At 41.1% G+C, this 20,083-nt stretch overlaps 1 protein-coding gene across 9 annotated transcripts in view; it reads right to left on the minus strand.

Moving 5' to 3' along the window:
• Window positions 1-1,610: 1,610 nt before the first annotated feature.
• Window positions 1,611-20,083, minus strand: part of LOC111244459 (uncharacterized) — a 23,515-nt gene continuing 5,042 nt past the window's right edge. For 4 of the 9 annotated variants that reach the window (XM_086979345.1, XM_086979347.1, XM_086979346.1 and 1 more), the window contains exons 3-6: window positions 4,599-4,733; window positions 4,026-4,098; window positions 3,432-3,531; window positions 1,611-2,806 (exon numbers count right to left, since the gene is read on the minus strand). In XM_086979345.1, the coding sequence (XP_086835471.1) occupies window positions 2,444-2,806; window positions 3,432-3,531; window positions 4,026-4,098; window positions 4,599-4,692 (630 nt within the window). In that variant the 5' untranslated portion in view covers window positions 4,693-4,733 and the 3' untranslated portion in view covers window positions 1,611-2,443. Of the gene's footprint in view, window positions 2,807-3,427; window positions 3,532-4,025; window positions 4,099-4,598; window positions 7,076-20,083 lie in introns of those variants that run through there. The other 5 variants (XR_015320457.1, XM_022791636.2, XM_022791635.2 and 2 more) reach the window with 5 other exon arrangements.

The raw sequence follows: 20,083 nt of genomic DNA on the forward strand, positions 1-20,083 counted from the left end.
AGCTCGTAAAACTCCAGCCTCGTTCGGTTTTGCGGAGCACGAATCGGCTGTTGCATTGCACGTCTATCCTAGAGCACGTACAAATGTACTGCTAGATGTTCGTCACGACATATTTCTACGGGATTACCTAAACAGGCATCACAATACTCACACTATATCACTACAGATGCACGTTCGTTTCCTATAATTGGAGTTACGGTAAGAAGCAGTAATCAAAATGTGAAAAGCAGTGATAAGTTATAATACTCATAATGATCTCGGGAGGAAAACAAGCTGGCCGACTGCAAACCAAGTTACTAATAATATATACGCTTAGAAGTTGCAGTATTGATCTGTAAACTTCAGTTAAACTCTCAAGTATCTCACATAAACTGTCTAGTCTCACTTGACTACACAATTGCCCCTATAATTACATTTGGTGGCAAGACTGTAGCACGAAATAATGTGTGCCCGTGCCGCATGTCCAACATGGACGACATCACGTGCCCTAGCTTGAGTTTGTTACGTAGTAGTTTATGTAGTATACAGTATGCAGACGACAAACATTATGTAGACTAATCGATTCACACAAATCTCATCGATTCTACCTTTAGAAGCTTATTTTCACTATATGCGTCTGTCAGAAGCATCGCTATCTGTAGCATTCAACGTTGAGCCCATATAACTATACGAAGACTTCAAGGCATCGATGGACTTACGGTACGGCAATACTGTCCTATGGCACACCCTGAGGAGTTGCATATACCGGGTGGACCAAAAACTGACTTATAGTACACAAGTTACACAATTAGACAAACGGAAATGGTTCACAGTTGAAATGAGAATAGGCTTGCAGTAAAACAAGAAACGTATCAACTGGAAAGCGCTAATTGTACACTTTGTGCACTATAAGTCAACCTTTGGTCCAGCCAGTCTTCAGGCCCATTCTATATATCTGTTACCTATTAACCGACTTCTATGCCCGGCTCCGAAGAGTCCATAATGTTAATATTTTTTCACCTTTTTCCCCAGAGTGGCCTTCTCTCCTAGGGTCTAGCAGAAAGGCCAGTTACCTTTCAGTTGTTAGGAAGCTAGCGCTGCTTTCAGTGTTTTTTTTCTATGCCGACTTTGCAAGCGGCGGTGCGAGTCTCGTGCTGATTCCGCTGGCCGAATCAGTAAATCCACGGGGAAGTTTGCAAGTCTTGGGGCTTCGTTAGCCTCACCCGCAGGCCTCTGCTCGACGACGAAAATCTTGGATTAGTCACAATTCCCCGGCAATCAAGAACAACATCCATGCACATTGGCCATAGGTAGAGAAACAACACTCGACGTTTAGCTTATGTGAGTTTAGTTAGCTGGCTATCGCTCGTATACCACGAGAAACAATCAGCTAACAACGGGTTTGGTCTATCCCAGAGCATACGTGGTAACGAAACGGCTGTCGATGTCGAAAAATTGAAAAGCAAGGGAACGGTAGTTAAAAGCTGTGTCGTACATGGCCTAACGCAGAGCTGTGCTTTACACGTTCTAGCGGAAGCGTGTGGATGTATGGTCAGCTTAGTCTATAGATAACCTGTCCACATATAGGAGGGAAGCCTTGCAGAAGCATGCACGTATATTGAATGACAATATAATCATAGGAAATTGGTTGATTCCAAAAAATTTATTTTTCCGATGTTCAAGTAGTTGGGCTGAAGTAATCTGTGGCCAGGTGTCAATAATGTAAAAAGATATAGTCGATTTGGCGTTTAGCCTTGTCAGGCTATACGGCGCAAACTTTTCCTGCTTTAAACTAATAAATATGTCATACACACAATACGATTCTATGAATGTTGTCACTCTGACTATGGGTTCATTTTAGTAGTATTTATATGCTAGGGTAACTAGACGTTTCTCTGATGTTCGATTTCATCTACAGTATTAGGTGTTCGCCTCCGTTATCTCCGTTCAAAGCCTATTCTTCACGTCGTCATAGCGTAGAATTTTCGAAGTAGCATGACCAATGCACGTCCTTTTCAATACGTTGTCATGACAACCATGAACATTTGGCTATTGCAGATTCGAAATTAAGCGCCGGCAAATGATTGTCGTGGCATATAGTTATCATACTGTGCCATAGGTTTTTTTTTTTTGCTAAAGTCCAGATACGATTTTTTGCTCGAGACAGATTCTTGATGCTATGATTCTACCTAGAAAAGAAAAACAGTCATTCTACGGACACGTTCAGACAATAAAATAGCTAATAAATAAACAACAATACGTTAATGGGATTATTTTTCCTGGACAATGTTTTTTGACGAACGGATACATAACGTTAACCAAGTGGTACTTTGCACAATCGTAACTATATATATAGTTCATGCTTGAATCTCAGCACCTACCAGCCGATTCTACCGTGCCCAGAACTTCAATCACCGCGCTTTTGCAGGAGTCGTCCATAGACGTTAAGCCATAGAAATTGACATTAATAACGAAGTAGGAGGCTTCCTATAGCTGCCAGGAGGGCCACGCTTACAACGCCAGTATAATCAGTGCCACGAATCTCTCTCAACGATAGTACCCAATTGGACACTGATCTCGCTGTCGCAGCGGACGAGGCCGAGCTGTTTGAACTCGTCCGCCGATAGCTCACATGGGTTCTGTTGGGTCTTGCGTAATTAATGCGACGCTTTTCTGGATTCTCGGAACATGACGGATCACTCGTGCAGCAGTAGATGCAGGTCTCACGAACAATGCCGAAACCCTTTGTTGAGCAGGAGTGCGTGCACTCTTCCGCACAGCTCCGCTGGAACGTGACGAGCAATCCTAGCTGCCTAGAAACTTCAGCCTGACAGCGACATACAGCGAAAACTTACCGAAAAACCTATATGCATAACGTATGTGCAGTAGAATTCTTGGTGTGTAGACATATCACTTTTTCTATTTACTTGATCCATGGTACCATGTGGTGCATAATTGCAGGTCGGATCTTTACATCTATGTACATGAGACGAGATTCTCGTGGGATTGTATGGGTGTGGTCAATGTTAACCGACCTCTTCCCAAACAATCAATAGGCTTTTGCCCGCCCTGTAAAATGCATAGCTTGAATCTTACATCCCCTGTCTTAATCCAACATTTATTATTTCGAACGGCTGAGCCTTTCGACTGCGAAATACGTCCACGCCTGATTTTAAGACTAAATAAACGCTTTTACGTTTACGATTTTCTGATAGTGTTTTTGTTTAGCAGTATTTCAGGTGGCTGGCTCCCAGCATAAAACGAAGTCGGCTTAGCCTAGATCTAGAAAATACAGTCGTTCTCATTGCACTTAGATCACTCGATGTACTAATGAATTGAATAGGCGAAAATCGCTATTTCTGCGCCGTCATCAGTTACTAGATAGCAATTGATATATAGTATTTGTTAGAACCCAATTTATATGTTTTTGGCTCGAATTTTCAAGCACCTGCCTTACAGAAGCGTACATTGCGACTGCACAACGCGATGTCTCGACTACCGTCAGCTAGTTTGCCGCGATCTCCGATAAGGCACGGGTCATCCGCCCGGTACCTGTGTGCACAGGAAAAATAGTAAAAATCAATAGAGAGACAGTAAAAAGCACATCACGAACCATTTTGAAAGAAATACTGGCAACTGAAAAACACATTAACCTGCAACCCTCGTTGTATATTTACATAAAATATGTCTCAATATAAAATTCTAGCCAAGAAATTTTGGTTTGTATATTTCTATCATACGTAAATTTTATAATACAGAGTGAAGCAAACATTTCATGCGAGTCGACAAAGACGTCACTTAGCTATTTGAAACTTTGTATGATACATCCATACGGAAACTAAGAGAAAAAAACGAGTAGGGTAAAGAGGTAAAAAGTTGAAAAATGTCAAGTAAAAACTCTCGAACTGTCGAACGACTTGGAGCCGATAGGAAGCTTTTAGCCCACTCTGCATATAGTTACACATCACCATTGTATTGATTGTATCTAAGCTACAATGTAAACACTAATACAGGGGTAACTAGGGTAATTGCGAAGTTAAACTAACCGCGTATTGCTAAAATCAGCTTCACATGTATGACATCGTATACGCGAATAGAATCGATCTCGATAGAAGTCAGCTGCACAAATAAACATACACAGTTATAATTGTCATAAGAGGGTAGTAGTAGTATCTGAGCGACGACTGTGGAATGGTTTTTCCACATTCGTCCAGAAAGATGTCCAAAGCAGTCATATGCATACATTAGCGAAGATCGTACACGTTCTCTAATTTTCCTCTAGTTTTTCTGAAGTTCCCTTCAAAAGTGTAGTGTATCTTTGTACGAACGATTTGCAATAGGCATGCGTAAACAACGCTGTAATGCTCATAATAGAGGTCCTTCGGGTCCTATGATCCTATGCCGAGAAAATGTATCGGTTTAGTAACGATTTTGTCCATAGATTTACATGGGAGTGACGATCAATAGCACGAGGTAACATCGGGATTTTTCACTTGTTTTCTTCAGAGCATATATTTGAGTTACGGAAGGGTTCCATGAAGGCTAAGCCAAATCGCGAACTTAGGCTTCAGTGCTCATTATTCATCAATATTACTTAAGACCCTGTGAGGTGCACTTACATTGGCCGTCAACGTAGTTTAGAAGCCCTGCCAGAAGCAAAAGAAGTCCACTGCGCCACACCATAGCGAGCGTTGCTTTGCGACCGTCTACCATCTGTGCGGATCGGACTGCGTTCAACGACGGTCTGCGTGAGTCTAGGTTTGAAAGCATCAAAGTGGCTCCAGCAATGTCAGATATAGAGTCTCCAGAGACGAGGAGTGTGGAGCACGAACAGCTCCGACAAGCCTACCGAAAGAGGTCCGCACGCTCCGAAACTAGCACTGTAGGGCAACCAGCGACTCCGCCCATAAGCGAGGCATAGCATGGCGTTAGTTGGCGAGCACATATAGTACACGAAGCGAAATGTCGAAACTTTGGCCTAGTACATTTACAATGCTGGAGATGGCCGTGGACACAGCTCAGTTTAATACAACGTGTCCTGCAAGCTAACGTCGGGCAGGTAGGAATCATTTCCTGTCCTGATATATAGATAAACTAACTCATACCATATCAGACGAAAGTCGTTGGTAATTGGGGCTGCTGAGCCCACTAGTTTGCTAGCGGGAAATTTCTAGCCCATTCGCTACTCCCGATCCCTCTGCAGAAGGTTCGACTTCTACGACGCCAATTCACTGCCACCACGAGCTTAACATCAAGCTAATCGGGCTATATGTACCCTCCTGCGCATTATGGAGCATATCCTGTAGTGTTATCGTACAGAACGTATCGAAACGGTAGCGGCGGTTGTGACGAAGTTTAGGACCCAGGGTCATAGGAACGTACCCTGATCGTGAATAGTCCATGGAGAGACGAAGTCTCTTTTGCGCCACTGTCATAGAGTGTGCGTGGACACCAGTGGTGTGACATATATGCATATAATTTGTTGCAAATTCTTATAAACTCAGCACAGCTCGACTCTTGTAAACGCGAATCGCAAGAGATTGCTCGCGAAAGCGTAAGATGTATGAATCTCGTATTAAGCATAGAATCTGAAGATTTTATGAGAAGATATATTTGACAATTAAAACACCGGCTAGCTCTCCAGGGCTCGTATTTATATATATCGAGTCTGGGTCCCTTTCTACCCAGGTTTCTTAAACAGCTCATATGTTAGCCTAATTATGAAAATCATTGATACATAGGCGCTGAAACGTAGATACACTATTTTCCTGCAGGGCAGAGTCAATAACTTCTCAGATTTTAGAAACGCAATATAACTGAAAGTCATATTAACAAAAACTGACGTGCCTACATTTTCTACTTTTTTCGACTTTTAGTACACCCTAAAAACTTGCATACATCTAACCATACGTCGAAGTTGACCCAGAACTAATCGGCTCGATGAAAGTTTTTATGCCATTTCATACAGTACGTGTTGGAGTATACCATTCTTGCCCGGAAAAAATTAACTGCGACAGCCAGCCGTCCGCAAGGAACCCTTCTGAGTCCCTAACTTGTTTCCTTTACGCGAATTCTGTTGGCCAACTACCGAATTCATTCAGGAGTCTCAAAGCAACCTAAGTCAAACACATAATGAACTATATGCTCCTACGATTTTCCTACACTATACGCTATATTCCAATCTAGAAGTTTCGACCTTGTGCCTCCGTAAAACGTAAGCTAACTGCTTTTAAACATGCGTCCGTTCAAATAACTGGCTGAAAGTTGTACTCGGTCATATAATTGGGTTTACCCACACGAGTTATTCAGTACGTATGCATCGTCACAATCCCTGTCATGACCTATTAAGCGTTTTTATATACGTGAGTGACGGACGACGTGGAAAGAAACAGGTAACTGTATATCTAGGCTTTCGGCCTGCTACAGGTGCACCTTCTCATATCAAGGGCGTAATGCCTTGCGCAAGCTTCTGATTTAAAACTTGAAACGATTCCACCAATTCACTGCCATCACGAACTTAACGCCAACCTAATCGGGCTATATGCATCTGCCTGTGCATTATTGAGCATATCGTATGGTGCTATTGTACAGAACGTATCGAAACGGTGACGAAGCTTAGGACGGAAGGTCATAGGAGTGGAGTCATCATTACGCCTGTCAACACAGCACATTATTATCTATAATGTAAAAGCACGATGAAATGAAATACTGAAGTAGTTTCCAAATTAAGATAATGTCACCTCGCTGACATTCGTCCACCTTATCTAGTTGGAAGGTCGAGACAAATCAAAGCCGAGAACGATTTTTTGTGATCGTCGTAACCATCCGTCATGGAAGCCGTTCTAGTTCTATTTAGCATTAGATATTGTGGATTTAAAAATGTCAGCGAGGTAATTCTGGTCGGAACGCTAACAAACCGGTTAAATTCCGAAAATCCCTGGGAGTGTCTTGCCGGGCGAGGGGTTGATATAAAAGCAAGATTATAGAATTTTGTTTTTACTCCTGTATTAGACAGTTTTCCTCCAGTCAAGTCAGATACTTTATCACGAACATAATTAGCACTGAAATTTGAACAAGTACCTTAGATGCCCTCGGCTTTTCCACAGCGTGAGCTAGCAGACGCCCCGTCGGACATTATGTATGCTACAAGACTCGGCAACATAGCGTATCCTATAAGATAATATTGGTGTTACAACAGCCATTTAGAACAACAACCCAGCCTACAAGTGCTGAGCTGCTTGCTCTATCGGTTATGTGTTCTAGCTTAATATACCTTATATTATAGTCGGTGCCTAATTAAATAGGCTCAAGTGATATCAGTGAAGTATTTTCGACCAGCGAGGCTAATTGTGCGCAGAATCGCTTAAAGCCTGATTACTTATTGAAATCTCATTTGCTTTGTCGGGGCGGGTTCCAATATGAAGTTGTCCGCTGATGCCGGCAAACCTTCTCATGTACGGCTCGTCCGTGCGTTGATCGGCATTTATTGACTGTTCTTTGTTATTATTTATTATTTTTATTATGTTATTATTTATAATTATTAAATAAGGCCATCCTCTTACTCTTCGAATTCGTTAAACGTGTTCACGGGCTCCTCGTGTTGCCAAGTCACACGTTACCGATATTTTCCTCGATACAAGCACGTACTATCGTGCTTTCGATAGCTTAAAATTCAGTAAAGCTTGTATGTCGAATACACGAAATACAAAATTACTATTACAAACAAGTATTTTGAAGTGTAACCTGTCGAATTTCAATTAAATGGATATAACTGTTCCCGTTAGGAAGGGCTAGGGAAGATCCTTCAACTGGCGTTTCTTACTTAACGAGTGAATTCTACGAGTGAATTGAGGTTTTAGCTTGAATTTCTTCGAATGAAGATTAAGCTGCCGTATAAACTCTTTTAAAGCCAATCTTGACAGTCGCAAACCAAAAGTGTTTCATTAGCGAAAAACAGCTGAATCTACCTGAGTTCATTGTAAATGATGCGCCGATAATAATAATTAATTGCTATATTATTAACTTCTCCGCTGAAGCCTAGACAGTGAATCTTTTGTTTGAGAAAAACCGCCTGTTGATTCTCCAATCAGAAATTGAACTTTTCAATTAAAGGCGTCAAGGCTTGCTATCGATTTATACTATGTTTACATAGCGAGCGAATGTGTTTTTATTAATATTTATTTAAATTTTGAATTCTTTATCAAAGTGCATTTTTGCCCCAAGCCCATACCCTAATTATATATATATATATATGTACATATGAATCATCACGGTCACTGCTAATAAACCAAATCATGACGTTACACTGATAGTAAGAACTAGGTCGCGTAAAGCATTGTAGGAGCAGGACATACAAGGCCAGCGATGATCTCGAATGAACACATCTTTAAACGTTTCCAGCAGTACATATATCAAAATCCTAACACTATTGGGCGAACGTTTACCAAGACCTATATGTGGGTGTGTGACCTTTCAATTCCTCACTTAAAAAACGTAGCTATTACTGCATGTCATCTACAATTTCGTACGTACATCGCAGTACATAAATACCGTGACGTGCGGCTGAAAAGGTCCGCAGATTGCGTTTAGATTTTGGAGACAGTACCAAATAAGATCTTCTTGGCGCTTTCGTGTGACCCTAATAGCGCAATAACAGATTACTCAGAAGGACTTTTTAGAGGAGCAGAACCTTCCAAAGGGTCGGCCTTAGGCCGTTTCTATGTAGCATCTTTAGCGTCACAATGATTTCGTGCGTGGGTAGACTGAATGCAAGACTGGATGCTGTTGCTCCGAATGGCAACTGCACGAAACACATAAATTACAAGAAAGTATATGCACTAGAGACATCATCGGATGAGAGCGTTGACTCGTTTCATTGCCAGACTTGAATTAGAGGGGTTTCTGCTATTACAAATTATACGTATATACTGCCCTCGTGTTGTCATGGTAAACACTAGATTTCACTTTCAAAAAGCCGATTTTATAGTCATTTAGGTAGTAAGATTTAATTAGCAGGCTCATTATACTGGAGTAGAAATGATCGAAAAGCTACTTTTATTCAAAGCGGATATAAAACACTTATTTATGTTAAATGGTACGCTCGGACACTTAAGACACACGTGGGGATTACATGTAACGCATATTACCTTTCAAAGACATTTCAAACTCCATAAGTCGAAGATATATATGATATATATGAGCTAGACTTATGAATCTAGATAAATGTTTGTCTAAATCACCTTTATTCATTTATAAAAAACCTTTTTGTCGGATTTTAAACACGAAAAAGACGTGATTGGCCTTACAGAGATCCTGCGGAAGTTTACAGAAGAATATCAATATAGACCGACATATAGACCTTTGTACAAATTTATTCACTGATCAAGATTCAGGCGATAACGATAGCCTCCTAAAACTGCTCAAGGCACGACCATATCTTGGTACGTGAAGGCGTACGCCTAAAAGTCCGTTGCAGGGTTAGTTAAACAGGCTTGTAAGTGAAAAGATGTAGAGAATCAGCCCAACAAACAAATATGAAGGCAATTAGCTGTCATCATTCAGTCGGGACCGGTGACTTGGTACGCCATCGTATCCCTCTCCGGGCCGTTGCGACGCGCGACGCTTTCCTAATCTACACCGTCACCCATGGACTATGTACAGTACGTGGCAAGTTTCATATAAGCTGAAGAAGGTAGGTTTGCTATCATTTTGAAATTGTCCACACTACGAATGCTCAGAGCAAAAATTTGTATAGACTCTTGATAAAGGGATCTAGTCACATAATGTTAAGACTATCCAGTTTTTTGCTGGTGAACGAAAGGATCGAAGTGATTTACTCGGCAAGTAGATCTCGTTCTGACTTTGTTAAGCGTTACGGCATCATTCGAAAAAGGTGAGCAAGCGTGTTGAGTTGTGCAATATTTGAAGAATACAGAAACTCTATCGTATTGATGGTGACTAAAATCAACGCATCAGGTCATATAACGTTAGGGACGTATACTGGAATTATTAGGTTCAACGGTTCATCTATCTTCGTAGATTACATAGAGCTTAGAAGCAGAACTTGCACACTTAAGGATTCAATTTACTTTCACAACCTTTATCTCGTCAGTTGAGGGAGGAAAGTAATAAACTGAGCTCCAATAGGTCCGATTTTTAATTCGAAGCTGCTTTTTAATTAAGAAACATTTCACTGAATCTGCCTACTTTTACCAAAATGATGTATTTTAATAAAAAGTTAATCATTGTATTCAATAAATGTCCGCTGCACTACACTCGTATAAACCCATTCATTGACCAGATGTTAGCGCTAAAAGATCTTCGACTTTTAGAAGATTACATATGATCTTCATATAGGTATATGAGCTAGCTAAAGCATCATTAATATATCTATGCTTCTTAAAAATATTCATAATATCAAGAACTCCGGCGTAACATATTTTCATCGGAATCAGTTATTTCCTTTGTTTACGTCACGAAAAGGCGTAGGGGATTCTATTGGTGGGCGAACGGCCTAACTATGTTTCGGGTTTTATGGTCGATATCATTGTTAGGCACAGGGACCTACGTGCACGCAAAATAATCTAACACTAAACGTATTCTTTAGGGATAATGGCTCCTTTTAAAAGTACTAGTCCAAATCGGATTTTCTATGAATGCATCCATCTATGAACGTCCAATCAAACAATCCAAAAAGTTTAGCAGATGACACATTTCATGTATATGCTTACAACGATTATCAGCACCGCCTTCGCCGTATCCTTCAAATGATAACGATGTTACGTTTTCATAGTATTTTTAAAGAATTTTATTATGTCCTTCTGTATCTATTGTTTCCAATCCAAAGCAATATATTCACTCTCGCGTGGAAAGGACCAATTATGAGATCGCATCTCACCCTCAAATGGGGTCCGTTATCATATGCTCGTTACTGTTATCCTTTTCACATGGCTAATTCGCGTCTTCAGTGTGGCCATTAAATAGTTTTGACTCAAGATTAACTAGCGTTCTGTTGTCCAGAACTCGTGTTGTCCTTAAAGCCGTTCATAAGTGTCGCGCCTCTCTCCGTCCTTGTTGAAATAGGTCAGATAGCACACGCAGGCAGTCCGGAGTGTCGATATCAGTTACCTAAGGTTCAGTCATCTTGATACGACTAAATCATGCATTACCCGTCTAGTCGAAAGCGTCTTAAAGGTTTTTGATCGCTTGCAGAATGCCTAGAGCTTGTTGAGCGCCACTGGCCCGCTATGCTTACTGGTGCCAAGCTTCTGGTCGAAGAGTGTTTCTTTTGTTTTTTAAAAATTGCGGGAAAGTCCTTTTTAGAAGTTAGCCTGGGAAAACCACACGATGCAGATAGGACCGATGAAATTATTCTCGTTATCGACTCGCTTGGAAAATCATTCGAAAGAAAAAATAACTCAGAAGTCCTTGCTCAAACTGAGTGCGCGGCAGAAAAGGAGGCGCTCAGAAGTATCACTAACAATGAGAACACTCTATGAAGGTCTTCTTTTTCAAAAAAGATGTTATTCGCAGAAGCCGCGTAAACAACTGATGGAGGTACTCAAACCTGTGGCCACTGGGTATCGTCTCCCCCGTAGTGTAAACGGTTATGCTTTGATAATATAAAAATTCAATACCTGTCTGCGCGCTCGCCCAACCTTCCAGTGATCGCTGTCGAATCTAGACTTAAGAAAATAAAAGACATGGTTCTGATTGGGAAATCCAGAAAGACTAATCGGGGCCTCGTTTCCGTACATTTGCATGGCCAGCAAGAATTAAGTATCTAAGATTTTACCCGAAGTAACATCTGCTTTCATTTGGACTATTCTCATTTGCTCAAACGATCGTAGTGCGTTGAACTATTGACAAGAACAGAATAAGGCATGGATTGTTGAACAAAAACGAGTAGACCCTTAAGAGATGAATCACGTACCGAACTATCCAAGCACTGGAACACTGGCAAAGTCCGCTGCTGATGACAGTACGGAGACAAAAGGATATGGAAACTCAATGGAAAGACAATATGCCGATATAAGCATTTAAGAGAGAATCGCGTTTTTTGAAACCATCCAGCATGCACACATCGTTTAAGACTCAACATAAAAAATTACCGAAGAACGGAGAAACATGTCAAAAGTGTATATCCGTACACTGACCAAACAGAAAATAACGACCGATAATCTGATGTCGAGCTCGTGCTGGCTCTCAGTGAAACGAAAGGAAAGGTTCTCAGTGAAGGTCATTGTAAGGAAGAAAAGTATTACATTAGTCACTGAATGTGATGCGCCCTTAGTTAGAGGGCGCCTAGGCAACCTTTTTACGTGGCCATACTACACACACACGCACGCTATAAAAATAGATATAGCTTGTCAGTTTAACGAGATAACGGTTCCTTAAATTGTGGATCTCGTGAACGAGTGCCGCACACACAGAGCTTCTGCTCAGCAGGCTTGGGTAAGCACAGGCTTGAATTTTCTCAAAAGGAAAGCCATCTCTGGCTTCGACGAGCAAGTAGTGTTGTTAGTTAAGCGTAATTGTGGGTCAACCTAAATGACATATGGAAATGTTATCGTGCGTTATGCCATCGAGTGAAACGCCTTATTTACCCGAGGGTCAATTGAAACTGATGTGGCGTTCTGGTCCGAGCTTTCGGTTAGCAGTCATTTATCTGGCTAGAGCCTTTTCAACTATTTGTTTGTCTTTTTTTTCAAGTAAAAGTCATCTTTTTCTCGTTTTAGCTCCGTTTATTCAATTGAGGCCCACATAAGGCGGAAACTATTATCAGTTCCGTTATACATTTGGCCGCAACTAGCTATTAAATAAATTAAAAAGCATACGTATATAATAATTGTCGTTATCACCACTGTCGTTATTACCTCGAATCATCGTGACGTTGACCTCTTACATCATTCTTGAGGTGCTTCATTCTGCGGCATGGCTGGTTCTTACTATCCGTGATCTAGAGCAATATATATTCGCTCTAGCTTTAAAACGACTTAATTCCCAAAGCGTACCTCACTATTCTTAGAATCTATTACCTCGCTCTTCTTTTGCTGTATCGTTCTCGTACGACTGATTTATACAATTGATGTGACCCTAGAAAGAGTTGTCCGTGTAACAGTGTTCGATTGATGAATTGATCTGTCAACGACAATAGATCGCCTTATGCTACGCTGGCCTAGAACTTGGTCTTCTTTTTGAGCCCATTTATGTATGATGTCTTTTACTGACTGATTAGACTGGGATGTTTCGCATTGTTAGCGCTGAGTTCAATCAGGTAACAGTCGTAGGCCGCTTGAAGCGTAGTTAGCTTAAGATTCGTTTGGTATCGCTCAGATTGTTAGATACAACTCGACTTTGTTTTTTACCTGGCAACAACTATTTACAGACCTTTCAAAGGGTTCGATCGCTTACAAATATTTCGGGTTCGAATCGAGACGTGGAGTCAACTGCCTGTTGATGCGCGACATCAACAGTGGGTCTGGTATTCTCTAAAGAGTGCCGGAAATCACCTTTCAATTTGATAGTTTGGACATAACACAGTAAACATCGTGAAAATTGTTGTCACTTCTCGTTGCTGACCTGAAGATTCATACGAAAGCGAATAGACCCGATGGGTTGAAGAAGTTTAAGATGGCTTAGATGAAGTTCGTGTTCAGGCTCTGAACGGCCCAGAAAAGGAGGCGTTCGAAAAGGTCAAGGAAAAAAATAAACACTTTATAGAGGTTTTCGTTGGCAGATGGAACGAATAAGCAGGATGAAGAAATTGTGCAATAACTCAAACGTTTAGTGCATAGGTACCGTCAACATCACCCACCATGCTTTGGCAACGTTTGATACCATAATAAAACTCCATTGTCCGTCACAAGCAAAGACTTTTGAGTCCAGATTCAACGAGAGGCTAGATGTTATTCTGAATAGGATATGCACAGAAAATCGGCTTCGCTACGAGACATGTTTATGGCGAGCTAGAATTAGGTATCTGCGAATTTACCCCGTGTATCCGGTTCCATCAGACCTATTTCCGAAAGACAACTTTGCCAATGACGTATCCGCGGAAATGGTCACAACAAGTGTACCCAACGCTGGACTTTTGGATCTGTGATAGATGGAATTAGGACGGATCGTTGAGCAAATGCTGTTGTACCCCTACGCATGGACGCCTATCCCCAGCAAATGCCGGGGGATTTTGAAGGATTGTTTCAGCAGAGTCCACTCTTAATGATCGCATTGAGCCGAGGCAAATTTGAACGGCTTATTAATGGAGAGATGTTATATTCAAGATAATTGCGTTGCTCTAAGACATTCGGGAGACCACCCAGTACGCCAATTACTTAGACCACGACTAAACACATTATTAAAGAATTGAACAAATATTTCGAAAGCGTACGACTATGATCATCGTCGCATGTACATGTACAAAGGTAAACTTTTAGCAATAAAAACTAGCAATAGCTTTTAATTTTTTTTTCGCGGAGAATTGTATGAAATCAAACATTATTGACAACTAAACAATTTTAAAGCTAGCATCAGATGTGAACTCAAACCTCTATCATGAGCCTGAAACGCTCCTTAAGATAATTCTCTTCTTTCAATATGTTGTAATACCGCAAATCTGTCGCGATTCAGTAAAATTGTTTAACGTAAATCAACGAAATCTATAGGAACATAGTCTTCGCTAATACCATTACTGTCGAGTATATTGCCTTGCTAAGATTGGCTGGGTCCTTATGGCAAGGCTTAGCCACTCCTAATACACTCTGTATATATACATGTACATGGCGTTTCTAACATCGGCTTTATCAAGTCATAATATAGCAAAGGTGCGACGGCAATATTGCGGGGAGTTTCAAATAGATCAATCAGCGAAATATCCCAGAAACCTTAAAAGCAGTCCAGTTTAAAGTTTCAAGATGTAAGATCACAGTAGCTGGAAACGTTTCATTCTGACAGTGGTACCGGGCATCAATAATAACGATCCTGACGAAGAAACCCATAGGATACTTCGTCCGTCTGCCAGACGTGACGCCAGTAAGCCTGTTCTTGTAGGCGTATTGCACCAGGAAACCGACAACGCGGGAAAACTTAAATACTGAGGATCGAATAAAATGTTTGTCGAAGCTTTGGAAATTTGCGAAATTTCGACACAAATATTTGAGAACTTATTAAATCAAAGGGAAACTATTATTAGCAATGTACCGACTAAAAACGGTAACAATTCTAAACCTGAGGAAAAGGTATTAATAAAGAGAACTTATATACCAGGTATAAATAACGCTACGTTTATAATTGTTCAAGTTATCTATAAATTTCAAATACCTAGTATCTATTCATTTGGAAAGGGCCAGAGGATACGCTCGACGGAAACGTCGTGATCAAACAGGCAGGTCGATATTTGATCGATGCTCTCAGAACATCAAAACATTGTCACCTATCTACTGCGATTGAGAACGAGGTCCTGTTGTGAGCCTTCTAAAGACAGCCAGTTTGCGACCGTATCAAGCTTTTTTCATGTAATAAATTCAAATACTCTATCATATAACAGCTGTATTACGGTAAGCAATATCTACACTAGGCCGACTACGCATTGCACCGTTGTTCCTTCGTCAACAATTGAACGAACACGATTTGTTAATGTTGTATAGAGCTGAACGTGAATGATCGTAAGTTGGACACACATAATAATTGATGAAGTTGTAGTTGGCCCGTTTTACCTATCCGCCTGAGTGAGTGTAAAATCTTCATACTAAAAAAATCAATCATGTTTTTTTTTCTTTCAGTAGCCTTTGTCTCCGGCTCGAGACAGAAAATACGATCGATAACTTTGTGCAGTATTTGTCAACGGCGTATTTACCCTATAGTCTCAATCTGCCTCACAGTCACCAGCCTTTTTGAATCGTTCATCAGCCTTCTATCTCGTCGACATCTAAGCTATTGTCCATTGCTACTGAAGCCAGCGACGTTGGTAAGAAGCCAAAACAACTACTTCGAGGTAACAAAAATGGTTTTCAACATCCGGAACAAGTAGCGACACAACGCCGTCCGACGGCGCCGGCTTCATATCAGAGTTGCGTCACCGCAGCTCCGTTTCCGTTCAACCACATTTGTTCATTTTGCGTTTTTGGCTTATAAGCTCTCCGATTAAGCTTTTCCTTTGCTTGGAGGCCTAATTTAGCTTATAATTATGATTTTTATCGGTTGGAAACGTACATGGGGGAATCTACCGCGATCTCATCAGTCAGTCAGCCGAGCCGCTGGAAGATAAGAGTACGCCCCTGTTATCTTCTCAGGTCGTTGGCCGCGCTAAATCTCCAGCGATAGAATCTACGTACACATTAGGTTGTGCATACTCGATACCGCTACGGTATACAGAAAAACAATGAAGGTGGAGAGAGGCTCAAGTACGAAAGCAAGCATACCGTCGTTTAATGTTTCTGTGCGGAACAGGAATGTACATGAGCTATCATTATTATTAAAAAGTAATAAGCAATTTGATGATTTTCGTAATTATTTGGTTTGGTAATTTGGTAATTATTAATAGTAGTCACGGCTGAAGGATTGGACTCTACATGACTCAAGGCAGTATTTTCTCGGCGTAATTCGCTGGGTCTATGATACCGCTACGTTTTGGCCGTATAATTGAAAAAAAAAAGAAAAAATTTATATTTAGGCATTAACCTCATATAGATTTCGTATATTAATTGATGTAGGAGACCACTAATATGGTTTTCTATTTCTAGTTCGCACATTTCGCGGAATTTACCATTATGTATTAAGGATGGCCAATTCAAGCATCACACAAGAAATTATACATCTTTGAAGTGCGATTGCTCGAAGCATAAGAATGCCCTACATATCTAGCCGTCGAAGAAGTCAGACGGAGTGTTTTATTATCACTTAAAGTAGATGTAAACAAAACACAAGTCCATTACTCGGGTCCAAATAGGCTGGGTCCTTTTTGGGCGGCCAAGCGCTTAGTTGAAAGAGATTAGTAATCATCGCTTCAAGTGCCAGCAACGACACATAGCACATGATTTGTATGAATGAAAGAAATCTATTTATTCTCCGGGCCCACTGCAGAAGAGGCGATTTACTTCCAATGATTACCCAGTACTCTATGCACTCGGTACATAACTTTCTAGTTAAATTTCCAGCATCGTGAGATCACAGTTTTCTACCGAAATTCTTTTTTTCCATTTGTAAGGTCATCGGTATTCCCATCTACCGCCATCGAGAGTCAGACTATCTCAGCCATGCTGTTTGTACGGACGAGGCAATAGCTCCCTAATGAAGTTCCATGATGAAACAGGACCCCGAATGAAACACTTATTTATTATATGAACCCAGGAAAATTAATTTGGCAAGCATCCCAAACGATTGTACGAACTTCGTTCTGAAAGACATCATGAATTGTTTATCAATACAGCCTGGTCGTATTATTTGTGCGCCGCATTGATCAACAGGTTGATTGCAATCGATTTGGCACCTTTTCGGAGAATAATTTCTATTGAGTTGTGTTTATTGATAAAAAAAAAAAAAAAAAAAAGAAAAAAGTTATATACACAGGTTTCACCAATTTCAATACATAGGCGACGACAGTATAGGTTGCTTTTCTTGTCCTGTAACGTAATTGCCTGCTGATCTTAGGGATACGTTGTTGTCTAAATTTGGTCTTAGTTCGTGCTGGAAGCCAGCCTTCTGTCTGGCGGAATGCTTAAGGGCGATGCTGGACGTAAAACTCGAAATGTAAAGCTTGCTTTCTTCAGATATACTATAATTTGAGCCTATCAAACCTAATCGTAGATTTACTTAACTCTGCTTATCGAAATACTTTGCTTTTAATTGTAAACTTAATGGCCTCGATTTGTTTTTTTAAGATGCATCGATTAGGAACGACCATTTGAAGCTGGTGTTTAAGGCCGACTTCTTAAAAAACAAAATCTTAGCGTGCCCTGGTCAAGCTATTCTGGATAATAAAAGAATTATACTATAAACATAGACTCGATAGAATAAATTAAGTTGAAGGAAAATGACGAAGCCCGTCGTAGGATTGTTTCTTGTACGTTTTATCGTAGCGGTTTAATTTTCCTTTATTGCTTATAAAGTATACAAATAACTTCGTACGCTAGGTGTAGGGTGCAAGCGTTTCCATATCGATCTGCACCAGATTTTTATGCGGGTAAAAGGGTTTTCGCTCTCTTTATTCAACGGTTCGAAGGATCAGCGAACTGATCCATGCGGGCGTGTATGAATTTGTCTAAACATTGATCCCACTCGAATAGACAGAAGCAGAAGCGATAGCGTATATCTGAATTTATACAATTGATAGTTGAAGCTATTGCTTCACGTGTTTATCTTGCCTTTGATCCAGTATCGTTGCCGATAGCTCCTTTTAGTTACACGGGAGAAAGGCTGTTACAAAGCTCCGCATTTTTCGTTCGCATCAAAATAGTAGAATTTTATTTTAAAAAAAAAAAACCTATAATTAGGACGAAGAAAACGTTAAGTTGCTCTGTTACATATGCATCACAAAAGCGATTTCATGCAATGACAACGTATCACTAAAAAACAACAGACTATAAGGAATAACTATATTCTAGATAATTGCGTTAATGCCTACCAAATAACAAGCGCGACAAAACTTGACCTGAATCAGGCCTAACTATGGACCCATCCGCACTCGCCATGAAAGAGCAATAGATTCATTTTTTACTATTTATTTAATTTTCCGGTGTGTCTATACAAAATAAATCACCTAATGGATAATATATTTAGTACGAACGAGTTTGACAAGCAATAAGAAGGGTCACAAAGGACGCTGATCCAAGCGAAGCTGTTGCATTGCCATAGCCCGCTTACGCCAAATCATACACTCACTTGCATTGCTCCTGCTTATATCGCTTTCAATCATATTTTTGGTCCTCGAAAGGTTTCCATCATTCTGACACGAAGATACGATTGCGCCAACTGCGTTCACTCTGATGAACAACTTTGATAGTTAGGCGCATCCTCTTCAAATATCACATCCGATATATACCTCCGATTGCCCATTGGCTTTCTCGTCGTAGCACGATTCTTCCGCTGCCGTCATAATCCCTTTGCTGCTCCTTACCCCGGCCGTGAGTTGGGCCCCGCGCCGACGCGGTTACGTATTTCTGTCATTGCCAGAGTTACACTAGCCCTATCATCGCCAACGCGTATACTGTGTTTACTTTGAGTAACGCTAGCTTCTGTGCTAGCCGATAATACTCCCGAGGCGAGCAGCTGTGTTTGAGCCTTGGCAGAAGAGCTCATTGCCTCAGATGCCCCACTGCCGAACTAGGCAGACGTTTCGTCTTCCCCTTTTGTGTTCGTTTGTGATCCTTTGCTCGCGATTTAACCAGATCACCTCTACCGATGTTTGCATCTACCTACTAAGCCAGCAGAAGCCATCGGTTGGACGCAAGGTCGAGGCGCGAGGCAGTATGCGAGTCAGTGACGGGGGTCCTGGGGTACCCCACACAAAGCCCGATCGCTCGCCGTACCGTCAGTCCACCGTTGACAACCACAGCAACTCTCGGTAGAATTGAATACAAGTCGTGGAACAGCCAGAACAAAAGAAGGCCTCAACCAGTTCAGAGCAGAAACGACAAGGCCAGTGATACCATGATGCCACGTGCATCCAATGCCCAACTGACGTCTTCTTTGGACATCCTTTGCGACGCAGAATCAGCGTGGACGGTCCAAGATGGCGATGATGTGGTCAGGACCGCCAGTGGCTGAGAACGTCAAGTCAGGCTAAGGCAGAGGCTCTGTCAATCGCTAAGTGAACTAACGGCTCTGTGGCCCTTAGCACCCGGCTGAATTGCTTTCAGCAGCCCGTTCTAGTGACATCTCCTTTTTCATAATTTCCCCAAAACAGCCAAAACCCAGGAATTTGCTTAAATACGGGGGTTTTGCACTGCAACAAATTCCGTTACGTGACAGCGTTGTGTGACTATCACAATGGCGTCTCTCACTTCATACAGCTTTTACAGTAGCTATCAAATACTTCACAGATGTAGATAGTAAATACGAGCATTTTAACTTAATCTCAGTTTAATTTAAAGTCAGTTTGAATAAATAG

The sequence above is a fragment of the Varroa destructor genome, unplaced genomic scaffold (assembly GCF_002443255.2).
Source record: "Varroa destructor unplaced genomic scaffold, Vdes_3.0 BEIS01000002.1, whole genome shotgun sequence".
NCBI lineage: Eukaryota > Metazoa > Arthropoda > Arachnida > Mesostigmata > Varroidae > Varroa > Varroa destructor.